The sequence below is a fragment of the Podarcis muralis genome, chromosome 8, assembly GCF_964188315.1.
Source record: "Podarcis muralis chromosome 8, rPodMur119.hap1.1, whole genome shotgun sequence".
NCBI lineage: Eukaryota > Metazoa > Chordata > Lepidosauria > Squamata > Lacertidae > Podarcis > Podarcis muralis.
This window is the reverse complement of record NC_135662.1, coordinates 59,026,055-59,053,377: the sequence shown is the minus strand read 5'-3', so window position 1 is coordinate 59,053,377 and position 27,323 is coordinate 59,026,055. Positions and strand designations below refer to the sequence as shown.

General features: G+C 39.6%; 1 protein-coding gene across 7 annotated transcripts in view; it reads left to right on the top strand.

The window, feature by feature from the left end:
- Positions 1–27,323, top strand: part of CDKAL1 (CDKAL1 threonylcarbamoyladenosine tRNA methylthiotransferase) — a 230,579-nt gene that overhangs the window by 45,809 nt on the left and 157,447 nt on the right. For all 7 annotated transcript variants that reach the window (XR_013394002.1, XR_013394004.1, XR_013394003.1 and 4 more), the window contains 2 exons: positions 23,742–23,838; positions 25,989–26,037. Coding sequence is in view for 4 of the 7 variants with exons in the window: in XM_077933233.1 (XP_077789359.1) it covers positions 23,742–23,838; positions 25,989–26,037 (146 nt within the window). In the remaining 3 variants the exon portion in view is untranslated. The remainder of the gene's footprint in view (positions 1–23,741; positions 23,839–25,988; positions 26,038–27,323) is intronic.

Below are 27,323 nucleotides of genomic sequence, written 5' to 3'. Positions count from 1 at the left end.
GGGGACAAACTACCCCAGAAGGAGCACGGTGTGCTCCCCCACCAGAAGTACGAGCCTTCTTCTAATACCCCACACATCACAAAAATAGCTTAATAAATTGGCAGCAATAGCTACTACATATGGTTCATTATTAGTGGTCATTGTACAAGTTCTTGGTTCATGGAGTATTTTAAATAAAAACAATAACAAAGGGGAAACAGGATAGAACAGAGTTAACAGATAACATTCAGCATTACTTAGCTAAAATGACTAATCAGGAGCCATTTTGGTTGTGCTTAGATTAAGTACTAGTAATAGTCAATTTTTTCTCTTATGTTTCCAATGAAACAATATAAAATGCTGGTATATTAATGAACATGGGAGGAGGCTTCAAAGTGAAGATAATAATTTATGTTTAAAATTAAATTTAGATCAACCAGATTGAGCCAAACATGGATGGCAGGGATTATTCATTTTCTGGAATACTGGCATATGTTATTAAATTCAACCACACCAGGGTAAAGCCATCTTTCTTGATCTGTCCACATGTCAACTGTAGTTTATTTGTTAATATCTCAAGAAGAGCTGTTTCCCAAACTGTTTTGTACCAGTTGTCTATTTTAGTGCCAGAAAGGTCTTTCTAGGTCTTGTTATATTGCTTCTCCCTGCTTGTAATAAATGGCTTACTAATTCATTATTATGTAAATCCTGATTGTTGTCTTGGCCGCATAGCTTTTGTGAGTCACTTATGGTTAGGGAGAAAAATACATATATCACAGCTCATATAAACATTCCCTGCCTGGTTACCTGGAGAAACCTCTTCCTTAATTAGTGACTTTAGAGGCCTTATTAGAGATTGCTATTACCCTGATAAAATCTAATGTATTTCTTGCCTTTGCATTATAGATACATAATGAAGCCTTCATTATACACACAAATATTGTGGTCTCAGTTACCTGAGTTCTGGTACTGGCCCGGTGGAGTATTGACTGTCACCACCTTCTGAATATAGAATATTAAGACTCTAGCTTGGCTAAAAGGCATAGAACAAGAATGTAGGTTGAAATATGTATAGGTTATTTGGAATCCCCTTAGATCAAATCACATCAGCTGTACCTTAACCAAACAGTTTGATTTTTCAAATTATACAGAATATGGTATTACAGTCAATTTAAATAAACAAGCAAAGTTTATTCTGGACTACTAACATAGGCAGGTAGCTGCAACTCTACAGAATTCCCTCATGCTACCATTTGAATTGCTGGGCTTGGATGGGTAATCATAGTGACAGGAGCAGCTCTTATCTGGTCTGGTGAGGGGTCCCCTGAGAGTTTCTGGGCCCTTGGCCACTGCCCTGCCTGCTTCCTCCCTAGTGCTAGGCCTGTGTATTTGGCTTATGATTTCTTTGACAGAAATCTTTATCTTGTCAGTTACTTCCTTAATTACAGATGCAAGATATAAACCAGTAATAGCATGAAACTTTGTCCATTATTGTGTGTTTTCGGGGGCTGATTTCCTGACATAGCAGGGAGACATAACCCACTGCCTCTTAAAATTTAATTTTGTAAAAGAAATCCACTTTAAAAGTTCATAAAGCACAGTGAGGCTGTTCTGTATGTAATGATGTCACTGTAGCTCCCAGGCAGAGAACTCTGCTGATGGATGTGGCTATAAAAAGTGAAGCAGGTTAGCTTTTTGATTGCTTCACACTGTAAATCTATCTGACAGATTCATGCTGAGTTTTCCTATTAGATATTAGTTAAGCTTAAGTCTGATTTACTTGTTCAGATCATTGGCAGTTTTTCCCTAATGGCATCAGTTCTGCTGAAGGCCAGATAAGAAAGCGGGAGCCCTGTCCCCAAGACGTGTTTAGTGCAGTGGTACCTCGGTTTACGAAATTAATTCATTCCTGAAGTCCGTTCTTAAACCAAACCCGTTCTTAAACCGAGGCACACTTTCCCTAATGAGGCCTCCCACTGCCGGTGCCCTTCCACTGTTCGACTTCCGTTTGTAGACCGAGGTAAAATTCGCAAATCAGAACACTACTTCTGGTTTTGCGGAGTTCATAAACCGAATAGTTCGTAAACAAACAGAACTGTTCATAAACCAAGGTACCACTGTACTTCTGTTGCAATTTGGTGAAATGAGCCAACCCTCTCTTTACCTCTATACCTGCATGGTTCTGTATCTGAATGATTAATAATAATAATTATTATTATTATTATTATTATTATTATTATTATTAATAATAATAATGTATTTTGAAAAAGATACGGTTAGCATTGGTTTTAGGGAGGTCTGGCATTTGCCTGACCATGGCAGATGCTGACACCAGGTCTGGATATCTCCTTGGGGGAGAGGCCATAGTTCAGAGGCAGAAAACTTGCTTTGTCTGCTGCCAGTCAGAGTAAACAGTACTGTGCTAGATGGACCAGTGGTCCAACAATATAAATCAATTGCATGTGTTCCACTTCTGAATGTATTTTCAAGGGGAGAAGGAAGTGTGTGTGTGTACATAAACACACAAATAAATACAGTATCTGACATGAGGATGGAGATACTGGAATGAAAATAGGCATGTACATTCAAAACACAATTACATGTTTCCCGTTTGAACCCCACCACCATTTTCACAACAGCTGGGTTTTTTTGCAAAGTGAGGCATCTCAGACATGTTTGCAGTTTCCCTCTGCAGCTGCTAATCTACAACCTTCTTCCTTATGGAGGAAGGGGATGAAGTCCTGTTCTCAAGTCAGGTGTTCCAACATTTCTCAAAGGAGTGTTATAGAAACTCTCTCCTTTCTAGCGGGCTGAAGTTCTGAAGTTGGTTATTGTTGCATTTGATGATTGTGGAATGCAATATCATTTTCCTCACCCTCTCATACACACACTCACCATTAATAAGACATGCTAGGTGGATTTGAGCAGGTCCTAGTAGATATTGTGTTGAATTCTGCATTAAGTATATGTTGGTCTCTGTCCTTACCTCTTTGGGAATGGGAATGACACAAAAGTTGCCATTGCAGGTCTCTCTCATTTTGTTTGAAAAGGTATTCATTCTGTCAGTAAGAGTACATGAACAACAACTCACTTATTCATCAGTTTATGCTTAATCACGAAAAGCATGCTTTCAACAAAATATCACAAAATATTAGTCATGTCACTTGTTTCAAGACCCAGGAAAAATGTGAATTTCTGTTGCAAACAGCAAAAAGGTACTTAATTGCTTGCACATTAGGCTTTTAAAAGAAGGGGGTGGTTTGATATTGCCACGACACTATCTACTACCAAAAAAAGAGCAAGTGGGGTGGGGGGTGTACAGATGATGATGTGATTGCTTTTAAAGAGTTTACCATAGAGCTCTAAATACAGTGGTACCTCGGGTTACATACGCTTCAGGTTACATACGCTTCAGGTTACAGACTCCACCAACCCAGAAATAGTACCTCAGGTTAAGAACTTTGCTTCAGGTTGAGAACAGAAATCATGCTCTGGCAGCGCGGCAGCTGCAGGAGGCCCCATTAGCTAAAGTGGTGCTTCAGGTTAAGAACAGTTTCAGGTTAAGAACGGACCTCCGGAACGAATTAAGTACTTAACCGAAGGTACCATTGTACAATTGTTCTTTTTGCTTCTTATTAGTAGTATAATAGTTGGTTTTGTCTGTAAGGCAGTTTTTATTCTTTTTAAACTGAAATGCATATTTATTATTTGTTGTAGCCTGGCTGAAATAAGTATTAAAATAGTGCCAGCTCTTAATAAAACAGCCCCCTTAATTACTCTTCATCCTAAGATGAAGCTGTAGAGAAGAACAATACTGTATGGATTTATTACAGTTCCTTCTGATTCCTGCTTAGTAATTCTGAAGTACAGGGGAGCTATACTAAATGGGTTTTTCCACTCTTTATGGTTTTAGATGCATTTTGTAACTGATAATACAGCTACTTTATAAGACTATTGTGACCTGTAGTTGATTGTATGCAAGGGAAGATGAGTTCTACATGAATGCTGAAGTGTTCAACCTGTGCATTCTCTTATGGCATAATTAGTATAAGTAATCTACTTGAAATATTCTCTACTGGTGGTACCTCAGCTTTGCTTTTATGCTGTGACACCTTTTCTGGATCAATGTGACCTTGAGCTGATACTCTGACATTTAAAAGTAGTGAAGATTTTGCACAAGGGCAACCAGGTGGGTGACCCTCAGGTTTCTTTAGCTGAAATGTGTGAAGTGTCCATGGAAACATTTGGGTGCAAGTTCCAGCTTTCCTCTCCAAAACATAGGGAATTTTTCTTCCATCCAGGTGTGCTCAGGCCAAATTCTACTTCTCAATCTGTCTTAATGAATAGAATAGAATAGAATAGAATAGAATAGAAGGGAAATGTCTTTATTGTACTGTTGTGCAAACCTCCACTGACAGTTGCTTTAAGGTTGGTGGTTATACTACTACTACTACTACTACTACTACTACTACTACTAATAATAATAATAATAATTTATTTATACCCCATCCATCGGGCTGCGTTTCCCTGCCACTATGGGAGGTTCCCAGCAAAATATTAAAAATACAATAAAGAGATTATTGGCTTCCCTGCTTCATGTAGTGCATAGTTAAACTATGGAACTCACTCCCACATGAGGCAGTGATGGCCACCAACTTGGATGGCTTTAAAAAAGAGGATTAGATAACTTTGTGCAAGAGAGGGAGCAGTTTGGAGGCAGCAGTGCTTCTGAATACCAGTTCCCACAGGCATCTGATCCGCCTCTGTGAGAACAGGATTCTGAACTAGATGGGCCACTGGCCTGATCCAGCAGGCTCTTCTTATGTTCTTGAACTAAAGATGTGCCTGATTTCTAGTTTAATGGGTTCATTATTCCCCTAGGAAAAGGGGAGCTATTTTTCTTATGATTTTGTGGCAGTTATTTGAAATTTTAAAATCTTTTACAAATTACTCATAGTGCCACGAGGAACTCTGCATCCTCCCAGCATGACAGCAGCCTTCCTTTGGAATATTTTTTAGTGGCAGAGCTTCAAGCTCCAGTGGGGGCGGGGAGAGAGCAGGTGGGGGCGTGGCTGGTGCACGTCCCGGGGGCTTGGCACTCTGCCAGCAGGGGCATGGCGTGCCACCTGCGGGGGCGTGGCGCCCAGCAGGGGGGCAGCCACGATGGCACCCCACCGGGATCGTGCCACCAGGGGCAGTGCGCTCTCCCCACACCCCTGTTCTTCCGCCAGTGTACACCAGTACCGTAACAGTTATTAAGTAAGATAAGCTTCAAACCCCCTAATCCCGATCCTCAAATATTCTCAGAAATTCAATCACGCCATCAAGTTTTTGTGGGTAACTTCACCTGTCCCATCCTAGTAAACGGCCAGGAGAAAAAACCCTTGACTTGATCCGTGTAGAACTACTTTGAACTTTGAACTCTATTTTTGTTACTGTTCTCTGTTCTTTGTTTCAGATCATTTATGATATAAACTTTTGCACTCACATTGGTATTTGCTTAAAATTCTGTAAAAGTTCTGTTTAGGCAACCCTATTTAGGCATATGGATGTTACATGTGTATTTTCTCTTTTAAGCTACTGTTTGTTTCCATCATCTTTTTAATTTTTTTAAATACTTGTTTTTAACTGTCTTTATCAAGAATGTTAATGTTTTGTTTTCTAATGTTTTCCATATTTGTAAACCACTTAGAGGGTGCTTTTTTGCAGTCTAGTAGTATATAAATTTTGCCAAGTAAATAATAAATAAATATCCATGTTTGCTAAAGTCTGTTACTGAAAGGTTAGGTTTTAGCTTCAGATTTTCCCTTCCCCATCTCCATAATATAATCTGGGCAATGTGGGGTGGGTAGCATGTAAGCCTTTTTCACTCTATATTTCAAGTAAGTGTGCCTCAAACCGCCAAAGCCATTATTTTTACTCTTAAATCATTTTATTCTTTCATGAATATATATTAACAGTTGCAACCCTGGTATGGTTATTGCCAGCCCACTAGACGCTACTGGCTTTTATGGATTCTTCTTGAACCCCCCAAAGTAAACAAGGTATTTGTAGCAAGCACAATTCCATCTGTAGTGTACAATTGTCTCAAATGAATAGTGTTTCAAATCTCAAAAACAGTGTTGCAAATTCCCCCAAATTAGTTTTTCCATGAATTAGTGCACAAGGTCTGTATGCAGTGGCCCAGAACAAGTAGATTTGGTAACCAGTCAGTTTCGAAAGCAGTTTCGAAAGCAAAGAGTGGGGAAACGTTAATTAACAGAGAGCCTCTACCCTGTAGTCTGTCCAGAAGTCATCTATTAAATGCCATCATTATCTGATTTAGCAGGCTTCAAAATATCTTTGTAGATGAAGCTATAGTTGGTCACATTATAACAATTCCCTTTGGAGTTTATTTACCGTATTTTTTGCACCATAACACTCACTTTTTTCCTCCAAGAAAGTAAGGGGAAATGTCTGTGCGTGTTATGGAGGAAATGCCTACGGGTGGCATGCCTATGGATTTTCCTCCTCTAAAAACTATGTGCGTGTTATGGTCAGGTGCGTGTTATAGAGCGAAAAATACGGTAATTGCTAAAACATTTAAAGATGTACAGGCTCGAGGTTTCACTGTAGCATTATAATATTTAATCTTCAGTTATAAAGCCCCTAGTGCAAGATTAGTCGTCAGTCTCTTGATCTATTTCTAATGTGACCCGCAGCACCGAACAAGTTGTTCTCTGCTGTTTTTAAGTAAATGTCTATATCTTATTTAGTAAACATGCACCGTGAAACCTGTATATAGAGGAGCAGTATATACAAGATGTACCTTTGAGCAAGGAGCTTTGACGTATTTGGTACAAATGCTTCATGTTTCAGAATAAATGCATTGCAGACTGGCACATGGAATCAAATATTACCTTGAGGCTCCTTTCAGTCAGCCACCCTTACCTAATCTTATGAATGAAACCTGAACCATCTGCTTGACAGATGGTGTGGGCAGGTAGGTAACCAAAGAAATTGTGTGTTTTTCTTGCAGATAAAGTTGTGCTTACCATATGCACTTTGTTTACCAAGTGCTAGTGAAGTCTTTAAAGAAAAGGCTTTATACCATCTGGATTAGAGAGCCATAATGGGAAGAGAGGCAGTTATGTCTGTACAAAGTGCCTTTCCTCAAACTGCTGTTTACTGGATCATTTATGACTAATTAACGGGCTGACTAATTCATATTGCTCAATAGTGGGTGGACCCTTCAATGCATAAAAGCAGATGTGAATGCTGCCTTTCCTCCCCCTTTGTTTAATCTACAAAACAATCAAATAGTTTAAAGAACTGAGCCCAAATCCTCACAAAACACTGAATATGCAATTACCCCAAACAGGACAATACATGCATTGTATTGTATTACAGCTTTAAAATTTAACTTCAGATTTTCACTGAGTTGCACAATGGACTTTCTTCTCAGTATTTTTTTTTTTAAACACTTTCTTTGGAAGTGCAGCAATCTGGCAAAATTTAAACTAGATATAGGTGGGGACCCATGAACAACTATTTAAACATATGTTTACATGTAAGCCTTGAGGGATAACTTTTTATTAAAAGAACTTCAAGAACAAGGGGTGTCTCCCGCCCAAGACAGGTGCAATGCTGTGAATAATTACAGTCCTGCAAAAAGATTAAATTAAATTTAAAAATAGCAGTTGTAGAGCAGCTGGCAGGCTTACCTGTGACAGGTATCTCTCTATAGTGAAGGTAGGATATGTTCTATGTATGTAGGTTACAGTTTGTGTAGACTTGTTCAGTATTTCAAAAACCAACCTGCTTCAGAACTAGCAAATAGTTTTATGGGGGGAATGTGGCATGTAACAATGATGAGGCATCTCAGTAATTACGGAGCCAGCTGGCTGTAACAAAACACCATTCTTTCTGGAAATTCAGACCAGAGCCCAGGAACCTTTTCTAATGCAGGCTGTTAATGCACAATCCAGTGCTACTGTCCTTGTCCATGCCACTACCACTCTGTCTCTGAGCAGGCATAGGAATGGGTAGCAGGGGTTGTTTTAGAGGTCATAGGAAAAAGTAGAGCTGAACACCTGGACTGTGAAGAAGAAGAAGAAGAAGAAGAAGAAGAAGAAGAGGAGTTTGGATTTGATATCCCGCTTTATTACTACCCGAAGGAGTCTCAAAGCGGCTAACATTCTCCTTTCCCTTCCTCCCCCACAACAAACACTCTGTGAGGTGAGTGGGGCTGAGAGACTTCAAAGAAGTGTGACTGGCCCAAGGTCACCCAGCAGCTGCATGTGGAGGAGCGGAGACACGAACCCGGTTCCCCAGATTACGAGACTATTGCTCTTAACCACTACACCACACTGGCATCCTGTACATAGTGCATCCTGTACATAGGATTCTACCTGCTTAGGTGCGTATTTCAATGTAGGCAGATAACCCCTGATATATGATTACTAATAAACATTATTCTTGGAAGCTCATTGAAGGCAGTGGTATTGTTTGGTATTCATGGAAAGGTAGGACATATATACTTTAAATGAATAACATGCTAGAGTGAAAGCATGTGCTGTGTTTAGTAGTGAAGCATTGCTGTATCTACATGTGGAGTAGAATCAAAACTGTATGCTAGAGTTTATTCCTTATAGCAGCCACTTAGCACCATCTCTCCCATCACTGGCCCTCTGTCAAATAATCTGCAGTGATTCTCTCCTTTACCTGCACTGTTGTACATGAAAATATGTGGATGAGAGAGCTGTTGTAATCGGGAGTCTTCCTTTTCCTTCATTCTGTTGTTTATTTTATTATTTAAAGGGCTTATATACTGCTTTTCAGAACAAAGAAGTTTACAATTGCTAAAATATAACAATAGCAATTGTAAAAACACAACAGTAAAACTGTTGAATCTTACTACAATGAGACAAATAAAGGCTAAAATAGTCTCATACTACCATTGGACACATACTCTAATTATTTGACCCAACTGCCACCTTACATCTTATTTCCCAAATGCCTTTAAAAATGGACATTGTAAGATCTTTCTTTAAAACCAACGGGCCTTGTGTCCTTTCTAAAAAATTGAATTCCATAAATAGGGGGCCACTGCAGAAAAGGCCCTGTTCCTTGTGCTCCTTCAAAAAAACCCCACAACTTTTATTGGCAGAGACTTTACTTATATCCTAAGTCTTAAGATTTGTGTAGACTGGTATATCAGGGTGAATAACCTTTTTCATCCTGGGGGAAGGCCAGATGGAAAAGTGTGCAGAGCAATGAATGAAAATTATATCATTGTATTTATGATTGGTCTCTTCATATATACACCCCTTCCTTTTTCTGTTTTCCATCCACAATACAAAAACAAAAAATGGAATAGTTACATCTTGTAATTACTAACAAAAGTTAACACACATTTCGTCTTTACATATTCGTAAGCATCTATGTAAGATCAATTGTCAGCTTGGAGTTTTTCTGTTTACATGCACACCGCTCTCCGTCCTCCATACTGACAACCCAAGAGGCATTATTGGAATTCAAGGACACATTCCAGCATGGCAAAAATATTTGTAGCGGGAAGCAGGGCCAATGAGGGGCATCATCTGTGGAGAGAGGGCTGTGTGGCCTGAGGAGAGTTCCATGGGCAAGATAGAGAGGCCCCAGGGCTTTAGGTTTTCCTCTCCTGTGTAACTGATCCATAAGGTAACCTAGTCCCAAACTGTTTAGGGCTTTAATGGTTATCATCAGCACTTTGAGTCAAGCCTGGAAACGCACTGGCAACCAGTGCAACTGGTGCAGTAACATTGTGATACTATCTGATCCCCTGGCCCAGGCTAAAAGTCAGGCAGCGGAATTCTGTGCTAGCAGTAGTTTCTGAGCTATCTTCAATGGCAGTGCTAGTAAGAATCTTAACAGCCTTCTAGTTTCTGTCACCGAAATCATCACTAAATGTCTGTGGTGGGGAGGGTGTCAGATTTGCAAAAGCAAAGTTAGCATTTTTCTCTTACCCAAAGGGTCAGGTTTGTGAGGGTGATGAAGTCTATATTTCAGGCAGGGTTGCTAGCTACGCACCCTCAGATTCCATGAGTTGAAAGTAGGGCCGGGCGATAAATCACTATATCATCCAAAACTGGGTTGAAGTCCATATTGTGATATTGGTTTTATAATGTTTGGCCTAGCAATATATCACAAATCCTGGGGTGTGTGCATGTACACGTGTGTGCGCACTATGCAAAAATCACAATGTGGGGGAAACGGTGAAGCCAGCCAATACCTCTACATAGCTCCATCCTTATTTCAGACATTGTGATATAGTGCGATGTCTGCTGTTGTTGTTGTTTAGTCGTTTAGTCATGTCCGACTCTTCGTGACCCCATGGACCAGAGCACGCCAGGCACTTCTGTCTTCCACTGCCTCCCGAAGTTTGGTCAGACTCATGTTTGTAGCTTCGAAGACACTATCCAACCATCTTGTCCTCTGTCATCCCCTTCTCCTTGTGCCCTCCATCTTTCCCAACATCAGGGTCTTTTCCAGGGAGTCTTCTCTTCTCGTGAGGTGGCCAAAGTATTGGAGCCTCAGCTCCAGGATCTGTCCTTCCAGTGAGCACTCAGGGCTGATTTCCTTCAGAATGCAGAGATTTGATCTTCTTGCAGTCCATGGGACTCTCAAGAGTCTCCTCCAGCACCATAATTCAAAAGCATCAATTCTTCGGCGATCAGCCTTCTTTATGGTCCAGCTCTCACTTCCATACATCACTACTGGGAAAACCATAGCTTTTAGTGCGATGTTTAGCTGGTGATAAATCGTGATTTTGAAAATCAGATATTGCCAAGCCCTAGTTGAAAGCCGACACACATAATGCCAAGGAGGAATAGAAAAAAGTTGTGATTGTCCTGCATTTCCCATACAGAACACTTTGTTTCGTTGTACAGATTTCAAGAAATGCAAACAACCTCGCTTACTCATTCAATGTGACAATAATAATGGAACGGTGATAAACAACTTCTACTCTCTATCTTTATCATGATGTGAGGATTTAAAAAACTAATTGAAACATTAGCTTTTTATCTTTCTTATCTGTTGCCCTCTTCCAAGATTATGTTCTGCTTGCTGTGATTGGCTGTGGTCATGACTTTGCTTTGAAACACTAGCTTTTACATAGATCTGTACATGCAAGGTGTGTGTCATAAAGATGTTCTAGGCCATCTGTTGATAGAAGAATGTTCCCAATGAACCACCTGGTGTTTCAGCAAGGATTTGTTCCAGATAAGCCCTGGTTTACTTAATAAACAATAATATTGAGAGAGGCAGGGGGGAGGAGTGAATTCAAGAGGTCAAAGTTTTCCCTCTTGTTACATAATGTCGAATAATACCATTCAGATCATCATTACTTTCCTTTTTGCGGCTTATCTATCATTAAAGCAATTTTCTTTTCACTTTGCAAATTGAAGATGATGAGTAATGTTAAACAAAAGGAATTGCACAATGATTGGTATAATGTTCTGTGCAGTATATGATTTAATTTGGAGCTTCAGATAGCCACCTGCTGTACTTTTGTCTGTGCGGCAATCTGGCAGGAGAGGCTCTGCTGTTTTGGATCTCTCTTTATTTGTCGTGTCTTTGGAACCATCTGACTCGGCTGTGAACTGCAATGATGAAGTGCTTAGCTACTGGGTGTTTATACAAATAAAACCAGGATTTTTTCCACAATCATAAAATGCTTTTAGCATGTTGATACAACATTTTAACTTTATCAGAAGCCAGCCTGTCTTGTTATCTAAATCACTAAAGTAAAATAGAAAAGGATCCTGTTACCGTTTGGGACTGTGATTACCGATCAGGTTTTAGCAGTTGCTTGTTCCATTTTAAGTGGGTGATTGGATGGCTGCACCTGTAGTTAGGTTAGAAACAGGGAACCCTGCAGCCAAATGTGGTCCTTTGTATTCAAGAATATTACTGTATTGGCCTGAATGTAAGCCTCACTTTTTTCCAAAATCCGACTTTGAAAAGTTAAAGTGTGGCTTAAATTCTCGGCTTTACAAAAATTGGCTTTTACAATATCACTGCTGAAACAGACATACAGTAAAACGGAACGGGTGTGAGTGCCTGTGGAATTTTAAGGGAGTGGCTTATATTTAGGTATAGTCTTTTATATTTAGGTATTGTCTTTTAAAGGTGTTGGTTTTAAAATTGAATTTTAAAGGTGTTGCTTATATACGGGTGCTGCTTATATTCGGGCCAATATGGTATGTCCACAGCAAGATACTTTGGGCCCCGGCTTTCTGGATGCAACCAGCATAGAATACAAGGGTTCAGTGAGCCAGTTAGAGCTAGTTCCAACATTCATTCAATCATTCATTAAATTTGTATACCGCGCTTCATCTGTAGATCTCAGGGATGTTCACAGCATAAAAATACAAGATAAAAACACAAAATACACAATAAAAGCAAGAACAAGGACAAAATAAACCAGTAAGGAGTGGTAGTCTTCCGACAGAGTATCTCACCTTTTAAAATGAATTCAGATATTAAGGGACCAGCTGACAGAGAAGTAAAAGTGTCAATATTAAATCAGATTTCCCATGAAATAACATTTTGATAAGAGGAATAAATCAAGAATGGAACCTGGTCAGTTGTGGATAACACAGGAATCAAACATAGGTCTGTCTAGCTCAGTATTATTGACACTGAGCACTGAATGAGCACTTGCAAAGTCTCGTCTTGTATTTCCAACAACAGCCGACTTCCCTGTGGGATAAGCAAGTTGGGTGCATGGCTGCCTTGCCACAGGTCAGTATTGACGCCACATAGGCTTCTGAGTAGGCCAGGAGCAAAGGTGCAAGGCACACATCCACAGGCCCAACATTAGAGCAGCCTTTCTTCTCCCTGTCGCTACCTTTTTTGGTTGCATATAGAGAGAGAAGCTTAAAGCGAATGAGTGTCAGAAGTGGGGTTTAATGAAGGATCAGGTATTGAGCTTCCCTGTGGTCGTACCAGCTACTGTGTGCCTGCATGTGTCTGCCTGAATTTGACATTGTCTGTTGTGCATGTGGCACATGTGCAAGAGTGTGACTGCACCACTTTCTAGTCACATTGAAACTAACGGGGCGATCAAGACTGCAGATTGAAAATGGTTAGCCCCTGCCCCCGCCAGTAAAGGCATAACTCCAGAAATCTCTGCTTTCTACAGAATGTCTAGTACTAGAGGAGCCAGCTCTCCTTTTTAGCTGATCACTTCATTACAACTAAGGAGAAGCTGTGTATATGGTGGTGGTGATAGGGAAAGAATACATACTGTATTTTTTGCTCTATAAGACTCACTTTTTCCCTCCTAAAAAGTAAGGGGAAATGTGTGTGCGTCTTATGGAGCGAATGCAGGCTACGCAGCTATCCCAAAAGCCCGAACAGCAAGAGTGATTGCTGCTTTCACTGCGCAGCGATCCCTCTTGCTGTTCGGGCTTCTGAGATTCAGAATATTTTTTTTCTTGTTTCCCTCCTCCAAAAACTAGGTGCGTCTTGTGGTCTGGTGCGTCTTATAGAGCGAAAAATACGGTATATATGTTGTTGATTTACACTTTTGAGAATTGGAATAATAACTAATTGGAATAGCAGTAATGGTTTGGTGTAGGGATCAAGGACAGCTACAAACACAAAAATTAGAGAACAAGCAGCTGTTTGTCTGCCTATATCATCTTCATGGAAATGTCTAAGGTACAAGCATGGAAGACAGCATCACTGGCAGAATACGTGGGTATATTATCTATTGGGAGTATTCTCGCTCCTTGGAGGCAAACTGGCTGATGTATGATCAGACCTTTGGAATGTGAACTGCATTCAACTACACTCTCCCATGGGACAGGCAGCATTCTGAGTTATTGTTCAAAAGGATGGCTTACAGTCAGGAAGATAGCCTTTTTAATGCCAGTTCGTAGCTCTGCTTCTTCCTTTTCACTTTCTAGCTGTATAGGAGGAAGTGGAACACAACAATACACATTGGAATGATACAGGTAGCTCTTCAAAATATTGTTGCAATAAGCAGAGGGGCACAATAACTCTTGTGCCCCTCTGCTTCTAGTTTTGACTCAGTCAGCATTGTACTACTGTTGTACACTTTAGCTTTGCTATTTTTTATGCTATAATACTATTAGTATTTAAATTGTTTTACCATTAGTATATGGGATGTTGATCTAAAAGTGTCCAGGCAAAATCCATGCTATAGGGACCACTAGAATGATTATCTAATGCTCTCTGAGATTTAGAATAGTTGCATTCCTTCAGTATAATAATTTTGAAATAATTAAGGAACTTGCTGCTGCATTGCTAGAGAATATTAATAATAACAGACTGGAATACTTTTTGTTTGAAATAGGTGGATTATAATGTAGGCCTTGCTGGCATTGTATATTAACACTGTATATTTTTAGGCAGGAAAGAATCTGGATATTTTAGAGGCAAAAAACTTTCAACATCACAGTACTTTTTTCTTAAACATACAAATATCTCTAAGAATCATAAGAATATTAAAATGTTTATATAATAGGATGTGCTACTATTTAGGCATTTACGGTCACACCTTGGCAGTCAAACAGCTTAGTTCCCAAATGTTTTGGCTCCCGAACATTGCAAACCCAGAAGTGACTGTTCTGGTTTGCAAACTACAGTGGTACCTCGGGTTACAGACGCTTCAGGTTACAGACTCTTAAGAACAGTTTCAGGTTAAGAACGGACCTCCAGAACGAATTAAGTTCTTAACCTGAGGTACCACTGCATTTTTGGAAGCCAAACATCCAACGGGGCTTCCGTGGCTTCTGATTGGCTGTAGGATCTTTGGTTTTCGAACATTTTGGAAGTCAAACGGTCTTCTGGAATGGATTCCATTTGACTTCCAAGGTATGACTGTATTTATTTAACTTATATTCCACCTTTCCCTCCAAGGAGCTGAAGGTGGCACACATGGTTCTCCCCTTCCTCATTTAATCCCTACAACAACCCTGTGAGGTAGGTTAGGCTGAGAGGCAGTGATTGATTGAAGATTTGACCTTGGTTTCCCAGGTTGTAGTCCGGCACTCTAACCACCCACAATTTTCTTCCTAATATTTGTATTATCATTATGTACAGTATGTGCAGTGTCTATATTCATTTATATATAAGAGATTGAGAGAGAGATTTTAGAAGTTGTCTATTAAAATTATGGTAGTTGAAGGCTTTATTCACTCTCAAGTACTTGTCCCGGTGAATTTACTTAATTTTTTAAGCAGTAATGTTTTCTTTCAGAAGAATGGGGAAAGGATTGATGTCATTGTTCTGTTTCTCAGCTCATGGGTCAGCTGTAGGCCAGCACTGCTCTGACGGTTTTGAGAATACACCAGAGAGTGTATTCCTATGGCTTAGTATCCTTATTTTGCTAGAAATGACTGAATTCTGCCTTGAGTCTCCTGTCCAAGTGACTCCCTTAAGTGCACTGGCATTATGCTTCAGCTTCCATCTTTGCTTGCAAAATGGATCACTACAGAAAAGTCACCTATTTCAGCCGATACTTGGTGAGTGCACAAAGTTGTTGCTGGAATTCTAGGTGAAAAATGCCATTTTTCACAACAAAGCCATTAGCTTCCATTCAAGCTTTTCTCAGTGCTAGGGCATAGCAGATCTGGTCAGCTGGAAAAGTACATAATCAAGGTCAGAGTGGGGTCTTGGTGGAGGGCAACAAATTAAGGTCAGTGGGGCCAGAGCCAGGTGTATAGATAGTCAGACCAGATAGAAGTCTGGGGCCATAACCGAGATCAGAGAGCCTGAGGCAAATATGTCAAGGTTGGGTTGAAATTGAAATTAATGGACCTAACTTAGTCATGTTCCTTATTTTCAATTTCAATATTAATTACTTTACTCTTGAGTAAAACTTAGATGAATACCATCCAATATATACAATAATTGTAAATTCAATCAAGTGTAACCAAGGGTCCCAAGTAGTATCTTGGATGAAATCAGATGGATTAGAGAACATGGATCAGATCTATCCCTTCCTAATTATGTTTTGCTTACCAAGGAATGTAAACACTGAGGTTTATTCTCTCTTTCTCTTTCTCTCACAGTGTATCACTAAAAGAAGAGTATATGTTTTCATTCTCACGAAAATTATTCCTCATATCACAGTTTGTGTTGCAGCCAAAATACATGTTAACCTCTAAGATTTGTACATGTTGTTCTTTCTAAGGCAAGGTCAAAGAGGAAGTCTTTTTATTGGGATCCATGTTTATTTTTCATGGCTTGTTCATCAACCATAAAAACCATATCTGTGTTTGGATACCTACTGATTTCTTTCACTCCTTCCTGAATTACTAGAGAATTTGCATTGAAAACTCATGCATAATATTTGCACCACTGCCTCTGAAACATTTTTATTGATTTTACAGTGTGCGGCTTTTTACTTCTTTGCTTCATACTGTGGTTTGATAAAAATGATTGTCACATTTCATTTACCTTAATTAACTCATTTCTTTCAGTAGGCCCAGTATACCTCTGAATACAGTTAAGCAAACTTTGAAAGTAATCTTATTATTACTTCCAGGAATGTGTTCCAGCATTTGGTGGTTTAAAAAAAATGTATAAGAAGTTTTACCAGTCCATTTGAGTAATTAAAATCTCCAGTGATTAAAGTCTGGCCCCTTTCCAGGGCTGTTAACCCACTTCCTGATTCAGTTTTTCCACCTGCCCTCTAGGTCTCTAGTAATGACTTTACATCACCTTGACAACTTTTGTTATCCTTTACTTGATGCTGCCTTGTGAAGATGTATTATGTGATACCTGCACCATGTTTTGCTCTAGGAACTGTGGTTTCAGCTTTGTTTTGATCTACCTTGTGTTTGGCATTTGCTGCTTTGACCTCTTTTCCCTGGGTTTCTTGGGGGTTTCCTGTTGTTATTCTGTCTCTCACAGCTACAATCAACCTACCATTAAAATTATGGACTGGTCTTTTCTTCGTCAGGGGGCAAACAGGCAAATTTAGCAGGGGATGAAATACTTTCCCCCCTCACTGTAGGTCATCTAGCCAGTTTCCCACTCTATTGTGAGATACACTCTCTTTATGTTCAAGTCATAGCAATTATTTCTAAACATGCTTCTATACATATAAAATACCATATACAGATTTTATGCAAATACTCATTTTCCTTTGTCCTCAGAATTGATGTGTAGGTCCCTTTCTGTAAAGTGCCCCCATATCAAAAGCCACAGACTTCTTGGGGTGTGAGGTTGACATTGAGGGAGATCTGATAAAGCAACACCACCCCAACCTTGTGAATTCTGAGGCGGTACATTAATTTGAAAATGCTGTTCTACACTAGAAACCATACATTTGAGTTGCTCTTTAAAGGAGTCCTATTTGGCTGCTCTTATTGATCCTTCATTACCTTCCCCACTCGACTTGGAATTTAATAGTGGCACTAGCTATCAGTATCTGGTTGCATAGCAGCTATTAACATCTCATTAGCTGTGTTCCAGCTCAAGCAGGAAAATTAAAGAAAAATATGGATTGCAGGCCCTTTTCAAGGAAGACGTAAACAATCATGTTTTCTTATTTGAGAGAGAATAAATTCTATATAGTATTATATAATATTTAAATTAGGCTCGGAGGGGGAATCACAAGCTTTAATAAATAAGTATGATCAATATATTTGTTTTTCATTAAACTACATAGCCTTGGGTTGTTCATTGACAGCAGATGGCAATATTGCTCTGCTCAACTCCTGCTAGGACCACTTGGTTTATGGGAGAAAGCTTCAAAACTCTGTCTTGAGTGGCATTCCTGGATCTGGACTGCATCATGTTATAAGGGAAATTGAGTGTAATCAGCATATCCTAAATTTAGCTTTGTATAATAATAGATGACGGTGTATCAACTCTGATAATTAATACTGGTTTGTCCTTAATGTTTGGATGAATTTGAGGTCCACCAAAACTACATTGGCAAAAGTCCACCCTGACTCAGTCAGGGCTCAGCTGAGGCTGGAGTAAATCTCGAAAAAGGGGAGTGGCAGGATGAAACAGGGGCAGACTTACTCCTATTCCAAACTCTGTTCAGCTCAGTCACATGGCCTAGCAACCCAGTTGAAGTTACACCACCCTTTTTGTCAGTGTATGTCAAAACATGGTTTTGAAGGTTTGTTTTCCTTCTGCCTGGCTTGTTGAGATTCAGCCAGCAATACCTCTACTCTTGAACACTTTGGAACAGGGGTGAGTTACCTTGTGTAACTTATTCTGGCTTCCTATAGTTTGTATTGCTCTTCCCACTGATTGATGGTGTGAGTTTAGCTGTCCAAGGAATCAATATTAGCTTGCGTATGAGTGTAGGTGATGCACATATATCATTGATGCACAGTATTAGAGGATATATTCTGTACTGTGTGAAGGAGGAGAAGGGATACTTGCTTTAAGATGGCAGCAGGTACCTGCTGGTTTTGGTAATGAGATGTGATTAAAATTATAATTCTGCTGCCAGGTAAATCAGTGGCATCTTTTTAATAGAGCAACATATTTTAGTCAACTAATGTCTATTAATCTAATGGAGTACCTGACTACATGTTTCAACTCTTGTTTTAGTTAAAACTAGGGCAGAATTAAATGTGAAACAGAAAATGACAGCTCAGTGGTATTGCTGAATATCTTGAACACAGGTAGAGGTCCTGCTTCACTCCTCTCACCAGTGGTTATGATTATCCCTGAATCAAACCATGATTTGAGGCCAAGATTTCACAGAGGGGGAAATCCCTTTGTAAGGGCTTCCGCTTGCGCAACAGGGCTTTCTTCCTTTCCTCCTACAAGGTGCTCCCCAAATTGTTTCTAAGGGGGCCAGGAGAACCCTCAGAAGAGCACACAAAGAGAGGAGGGGATTGCTCTCTTTCTTAACCCAATATGCTTGCACAGATAGAACGCTTGTAGTGTTGGGATGTTAAATTTCATTAACAATTTTTTCACTAGCGTTATACATTGGTAAGGAAAGGTTAAGTGTTTATGGGTGTGTTCCTCTGAATTCAATGGCATAATAGACTTGGGTATTTGACTATTTAATATCCTGTTTCTTTGTACTTGAAAGATTTGTAGTGGGAGAGAAATGAACAGAAAGATTGTGTTTGTGACTGAAATCCAGCTGCCTTTCATATTAGACCACAGAATTGTTTAAAAGGGCATTGCAAACAATACCATGTTCAGATGAAGCAACAGCGGATGTTACAGTAAGCAGCAGCATGTCGCGTTCTGCAACAACACATGGCTTAATCCATGTGATTGACCTTTTGAGTAAACGGCTGAGATAAAAGCACCTTGGAAAGATTTGAATTAGCATAAAAATATGTTAATGTATTTATTTATTACCCACCCTTCACCCTAAGGTCCCAGGGCAGGTTACAACAATTCAAACAGTTTAAAGCAGCCTACAGTCACAGAAATAGGTTGGTCCTAAAAGCATACATCTCAGTTATCAAAAGCCAGGTTAAGGCGGTATACAGGTATGTGTTTGCGGTGGATGAAAAGCCCATTGACAGTCTGCATGAGAGGAGCGGTTTGTGCTGAGCAAGAGATATTCTGAAGAAGCAGCGCATTAGCTATAGGGCTGGAGCTGTAGAGGAGCATGCTCAAGCAGCATTTTCTAGGTTCTTGTTGATGAGGTCTAGAGTGTAGGGAGGAAAGTTCCCTAATAGTGAAGTGAAGCATACAGTTGCTTAGAGCCATCAGGTAATAAGAGAGTTTGCTAGACTCAGAATGCTTCTGCAAGGTTAGTGGCTGCTTCAATCACAGTGGATCTCAGCTTTGCAATATTTCCTTTATTAAACCTAAATTTGTACTGTAGAGATTCCTTCTTCTCCCAGTCCATTGGAACCCATGGACTGCCTCTCCCTGTACCTACCACTTTTTCAAGAGTTTAAGAACACACTTCAATCAGACAGGTCGGGAGGGAGAGAATTGTTCGAAAAAGTGTGCTGCATTTTGGTTGGTACCCTGGTTGTGGAACTCTCTCACTTTTGAAATTTGCCTGGCTCCCACCCTTTTTTTCATTTAATGCCAACTTAAAACATGGTTACTTAGCCAAGGCTTTAGCAGTCTTTAAAATGCAGCAAGAATTTTTAGAAGTTCTGCAGTTTTGTGATTGATTAAATTGTGAATTTTATCTGTTTTTACCTGTGGATGGATTGTTGTTTGAAATAAAGCTTTGATTGTCCCTATCCTGAGATCCTAAGGTGGACTGCAAATAAATAAACATATAGCCACATGAGCAAAACCAACCATGTATGTTTCCCCTAATGTTTCTAAAAACCTGCACATCCATACATTCCAAGTTGCTACAGCAGTGTTTTAAGGGCACATTCCTTTGCAGATATTTCATGTTAGTAATACATAGGCTTGATGACAAGCATGTGAATTAGGCTATTTAATGCAAGTGCCAATAAATATCCTTTCCCCCATATCTATTCTTTCTTCATACTAAGTGGTCCTTTAAATAACACCTATTTTTCTGTAATTGTTGTGAGATTTTAGTTCAGCTTATCCCATATTTATGGTATTTGTATAATGCAGTTCAGACAGACCTGTTTTCTCAGATATAGTCCCTCAGAAGCCCCCGTGGTGGTAGCTCACTGAGGTGTTTCTTCGTTTTCCATCATAATGTAGCCCACTGCATGCAAAGGATTTTCATAGATTTGGTGGAACCCCTCCCTATGTGCAGACAATGGTAGGGGCAATTGAGAGACTGTATGTACCTTCCATATTCCAGTTAATCTCTCTTCCTTGTCCTTATAGAAATCCTTTGCTTGTGTGCACTCTTTGCTAACGGGACTGGATTATTCTCCTTGCTATTTATGACCTTGCAGGCAGATATTATGTACCAGCATTAAAATAACTCAACATGTGTTTTAACCATTCTACATATTACTTTTTCCAGCACACCAAGCTTTTTAAAGAAAATTGGTCTAATTAAACTTCTGTGCTGTGAGATTTGATAAATCAAGTTTAAGTTGAAGTATATTTTCTTGGAGAAAAATTGTTCTGAGCCAATTAAAGTGTAATTTCAAGGTAAAGTTCATTTAACTGTAAAGTGGGAACGTTTCTGGAAATGGAAATGTATTTATTTATGCTAAATACACCCCCCACACTCCCTATAGCATTAAAATTTCTGAAGGTTAAAGATATTTGTTGTAGTAGTATTCTAGATGTAGCTAGCTTTCTAAAGAAGAAATAATGTGAAGGCTTTTGTTAAATTCAGCAAAGCTCATTAGAGAGTATTAAAAAGATTACATTGAATGTTTGCTCATATCTAAACAGCAGAATTCAAAATATGACTGCTCTTCTGTTTAGTGTGAAGTTAAAGCTGAGAAATATATAAAAGTCTATGTAAATTTCAGCTTAAGGGTAAATTAAGCCAATATTTCATGTGCAGTTCTAAATAACAGTGCCCCAGTTCCTATCTACGTTTCATGAAGATTTTGCAAAAAAATGACAAAGTTATTAAATAACGTTACCATACCAAATAATATGTCAAAAATATTTATGTGTTTTTCTGCTGAGACCAGCAGAGTTTTACCTTTGCTATCCTTGCAGATATTTGAGTAGAAGGATCTGTACATGTTCATTCTACAACTTAGAGATAACAGCTAGTGGTGGTATGTGATTATAAGAAACAGGTCATGTTGCTTTGCCATTAAATATTGGACCAAATATGTCAAATTACCTGAATATTGGTCTCATTTTTCATACTTTGATTTTTTAAAAAATATAAAGTTAAAAAAAAACACCTAGTAGGTTTCCTTAAACCTCATATATGGTGGTAAAAAAATCCTCTCTCTTACTTGTTGGTCTGTCATTTTCTTAGTACTATACCAGTCCCATTATCTAATCTCCTTGATGCTGATATTATGGATGCACAGGCAAAGCATACTGCTGGATACTGTTTCAGTATTATAGTTTAACATTTAGTATCATCTATTGAAATACAGTGTGGTTTGTTGTTCCCTCGTTGACGGCTCATGCATAGCCACTGTTTTGTAAATGCCACTCCAGTAGAATTCCATTCCAATTGCCACCAGCAATGTTTTCACAAGATGTCTACCAACGTAACTGCTATGGCATGACCGAACATGAAAAATGCCTATTAGGTTTTCTTGCAGGAGGTAGCAATGTATCACTGGGTGGGGCTCAGAGGACTGGTATGCATGTTTCCTTGGCACTGGAGGTCGAGTTTGCAGCACTATGCTAATGCAGTTAATATAGCAATGCTTTTTTATATATTACCCAAACTAATATTTTCTTCATGATGACTGGAGAAAATACCATAAATCAGGTCCAGCTGTTGTCAGACTTTAATTCCTGGCTAGTATCGTCAATTGCAAATGACTATTTAATTTACAATCTGTTAGAAAAACTTACCGCCTTTTATGTAAGCATCAAGATACAATAAAAATTCCACAGATGTAAACTAAAACAGCAAACTGGTTTCATGCACCCTGTGTTGCCAGGCAGCTGCAGCCAGGAATGGCAAGCTCTGCCAGAGGAAGAGGAGGACCCTAAGATGGGGGCAGGGGAGACAGTTTGAATAGTGATCTGGATGCAGCTTCTGCCCCAGGGTCATTGGATGTCCCATTTGGGGAGGGGGAGACAGTCAAACCAATTTCACCATGCCTCCAGGGAGTGAGGCACCTATAGTAGCCAGCTGGCCAATCTGCAGAGCTGGCCAGATCAGAGGCAGCCAAAGTGTTGGACTTGAGTCCTGTTGCCAAGGCCACACTGCCATCAGTGCAGACTCGGCCCTCCGCCCTCCAACTAGAGTGCTCGCTTGCAAGCAGACCTGTGCAAATTATGGGTTCTACGCCTCTAAAAGTATAGCAGGAGCAGCAGGTCAGGTGTTGGGACGTCTTTGCTTACGCCTTGTGATGCATCGTGGATTCTGCTGTTGTGCCTTTTGAACCTTGTAACGTAATTCTGGGCTGATGCAGATATTGCTTGCTGATGTCAACAAAACTTTTGGGATAGCCAAGAGTCTTGAGTCAGGATAACAGGGAAACAGTCAACAGAAAATACGTTCAGGTCCACTGAATGCCTGCCTGAATAAAAATGATTTCGATTTCTTGTGGAAGCAAGCCACTGAATAGGCTTACTGAAGATGAGTGCCGCACCCCATAGTCAAGGACTGGACTGGGCTCTTTACCTTTTACAGGAGCACTTAGGGGAGATTCTTCCACAACACAGATACCACAATTGAAAATGGTTCCTTCCTTTTTGCCACCTAATGAGTAAAAGCAGATTGTGGCACAACCAAGAGAGACTCATCAAAAGATCGCAGGTGATGAGTTGTAGCCCACCATCATCTAGAGCAGTGCTCTTCAACCTTGGGTCCCCAGGTGTTGTTGGACTCCAATACCCATAATCCCCAGTCAGCTTAGTCAATGGCCAGGGAGGATGGGAGTTGTAGTCCACCAACATCTGGGGACCCAAGGTTGAAGAACACTGATCTAGAGGACTACAGGTTCCCCATCCCTGTCATAAATTCTATCTGTGTACAGGAAGGTGATCTATTGACATCAGGCCAAGCTTTGCCTTTACATCTTACAAGTATGCTACTACAGTTTTTGGTAGATAGTAAATGCTGTAGCTGGGGTATGATAAGCTACAGCATGAAATTGGTGCATTTTTGTAAGCTTCTTCAGTAAATGCTACTTAAAGATATTAAGTAATGCAATGAAATATGAAGGTTGCTGCGCCATTCAAGGAAAATAATATTTGCTTTTAAAAATGCCTTTTAGGAAAGCACAAGAAGAAAAAAAGAAAGTTGTTCTAGCTGGATGTGTTCCACAAGCCCAGCCTCGACAAGACTACCTACAAGGCCTGAGTATCATTGGGGTAAGGAGATGACTATGGATGTGGCATTGTTAAAACCTGAGCCTCAAACTTTAACTCAAGAGTTTTAATAATGTAACAATATTGAGGTTTCGTTTGCCAGTGTAATATCACTGGGTTTGACTTACTTGCGCCTCTAGTGAACGAAGGCAGGAGTAGCTTACAGGAAATAAGCTGGCCCCTCTTCAGATTTTTCTCCTGCTTCAATGAAGCAGTCACAACCCTCCAGAGCAGATTTTGGGGTGGCAAACTTGTGGCATCAGTAATGCACCTCCAAAACATGACTTCAGAAGGACTTGTACACCTAAAACTTACAAGTCAGGCACAAGCATACTCATTCACTTCTAGGGTTCTTTATATACCTGTAACTACTTCTAACTAAGACAAATACAGAAATAAAACATTCTGAAAGTGTCATTTTTGCTAGCGTTTGAGGCAAGGAGAAAAGGCAGTGGAATATATATGATCACTAAGCTGATCCTGACAAACTGAAGAGAACTAGTGGCAGACCTGTTATCAGCATCAGCTTCAATTAATATAATGAGCATTTTACATAAAGTTAGATGAAGCATGCTACCCAAAGGGGTTTAACAAACAAACCCAGAGAGAAAACAAATACATGAAACTGTAGTAGAAGCTGACCTGAAAATTTGGAACTAGAGGCTGGGAGTTGTATATAGTGGAGAAAACAATTAAAAGTGTGTGTATGTGGTTGTGTTATGTTATGGCATGTTTATATACCACTTTTTGGCCCAAATAGCCCCAGAACGATGAACAGCATATTAATAAAAAAGAAATACGCAACACCGGTACAATAAATACAGGCAATGACCATTATAGGGGCATCCAATTGATGCGCCATCGCTGAAGCGTGGGTCCTTTTGGACCCAGAAGAAGGCAGAATGGGATGTGCTTATATGCACTCTGCTGATGCATGTGGGGGCCAGGAAAGGAGTACCCACACAACATAAATATAAAACACAATATAAAACTGCAAAATCACAAAATATTCATCAATCACCCTGGGCATGTATTCAGAATGCTGGTTAATCTCTGTGGCAAAGAAACAGAAGGAAAAAAAAACATGTATCAAGCTACTCCTCTCTCCCTCCTAGGACTACAAACCTCCCAGATTCCACCAACAGATTCTGCCTCATCCTGAGGCAGAAAACACTTCTTAACGTTGCAGTCAGCCAACCAGCAGACAAAATTATCATTAACACCACATTATAATAAATAGAGCCTTGAGAGGAAGTGGGAGAAATCCTACAAACCTGGCATACATCACCCATTTCCCACCTGTCTTCTAATCAGGGGGAGCAAGATACACAGCAGCAGCCTCCCATCTTCTTTCAGCAGGTAATAAACATCCCAAATAACACTGCAGTATTATGTAAGAACTTAGCTAAGGGGTGGGTGGTGGAGAGATCAGGTCAACAAGCTAAAACTCAAACAGGAGGTGACCCTGAAGTGTGTGTGCATTGTGCTCGCTGTGTGTATGTATATATTCATGTACATGTACACCATATCTGTCTTCATTGCTAGAATTTGAATTATACAAGGCCAATTGTGCAAGGGAAGTGGTGATAGATTTTCTGGGCATCTGTAGGTGTTTGCTTGTGGGTTACTGATCTGAGGAATTTGCTACGGGAGAGGCAGGTAGGAGTGTAAGTCTGAATCTGTAGACAGATTTGGTGTCCCCTCCTGTTTTTTATCCTTATCTGCTATCAGTCCCATCAGACCAAGCGACTTTACTACTCATGCATTAATATATCAGTTTGCTGCTTTGTATAAATGCTTCTTGTCTTGGTGGTCTGAAACTTGCACCCATCTTTTATTTGGATTCAGTTATTTCTGTGACAAGTAAAGGTGGTACCTCAGTTTCTTTGTTATTATGAAGTAAGTTGCTGTACACAAGCCTTTACCTTGGATAATTGCTAAAGGAGTGCAATAGCTAGCTTGCGTCATTAGGATTTGTTTCCCCACCCACTTACGCAGGAGTAAAATGCTGTCTTTCCTATATTACAAGCAGAAATATAATACAGATTCAGCAAAATGTATGTTTCTTCTCTATGTGAATTAAATGCCTAGAGAATGAGAACCGTCCAAAAATCATCAGAATATCCACATTGTAATTTTTTTCATCTTTACAGGTTCAGCAGATAGATCGTGTCGTAGAAGTTGTTGAGGAGACGATCAAAGGTAAGCTTTTCACCTGAAATGATTGTGTCTTCATTCTTTCCAGTGCTCATTACTGACTTTGAACACATAGACCCCATAAGGAGCCTTACTGCTGAAATATATCATGTATGTATTGTAAATAATGACTGAACTGTAAACATTATATGCTGAATATATTGGAAAAATCTGTAGAAAACTTAGCCATATCAATATAGAAATGCACAATTTTAGATCTTTGGTCATTCTCTTCCCCGCCCCTCAGTGCTTCTTTTACTTCTATTTCATGATATGAAATCCTTCCAGGAGATCACTGCTCATTTTATTGCCTATTTGTGACTTGTTGATTTGGAATAAGTGTGGCTGCATACCAATGGGCATTGGCCAATATGACTTACTTCACAATCTGATCATGAGTACATGTCCAGTAGAAGAAAAGCTGTATCTGTGTTTAGAATTTAAGATATTTGGGGAAGGGAACTGCATTCTGCTTTGTAAAGTTCCATGCTCACTGAATCCTCAATGATAATCATTGAAATTATGATTCTATAGATTATATTTTTATTCACTCTTGCATAACAACTTACAGTCCCATACGGAGTATCATTCTGAGAATCTCAGCACTTTTATACTGCCACGTTTGTTTGTTTTATTATTTATTACACTTGTTGCATTTTACAAAAAGAGTCCCACAGTGTCTTAACAAGATAAAATACAACCAGTAAAAACAAAGCCAGAAAATTTGAAGCAGTTTATGATACAAATGCCTAAAATGCTTGTCCAGTGACATAACAATAGCAAGCCTACCCACCCTGCTAAAAGATGAGCCGGCTTAGAGTCGGCTCTAGAGGCCGGCTTAGCTACCCAAGGCGTAAGTGAATAAAAAGGTGTTAGCCTAATGCCTAAAAACTGATTGTGCCAGGTGCGTTTCCCTGATGAGGCCATTCTTCAGATGGGGCCACCACTAAAAAGGTTTGTTCTCATGTGGCTACCTTCTGCTATTCTCTCAGGTGAGGCATATAAAGAAGAGACTCTGATATAGACATAATAATGAAGCATAATGGAGAATGTACTTTTGATTCTGCCCTTGTTGCCAGTGCCATCATGGCAACACTGGGGATATCTGGTCCTGTGAGGTCCACAAGATTGGAGGACCTGTGAGGGCATTTGCTTCATGCCACAAGAGAGTTCTCAACTGTTGTTTGTTGACACAAAATTATGTCAGATTCTTTTGATACTTTAATACTGCAAACACTATCAGGCTTAAATATTTTAAATCAAATTAATTAGCTTCCTGTAGGAAAATCAAA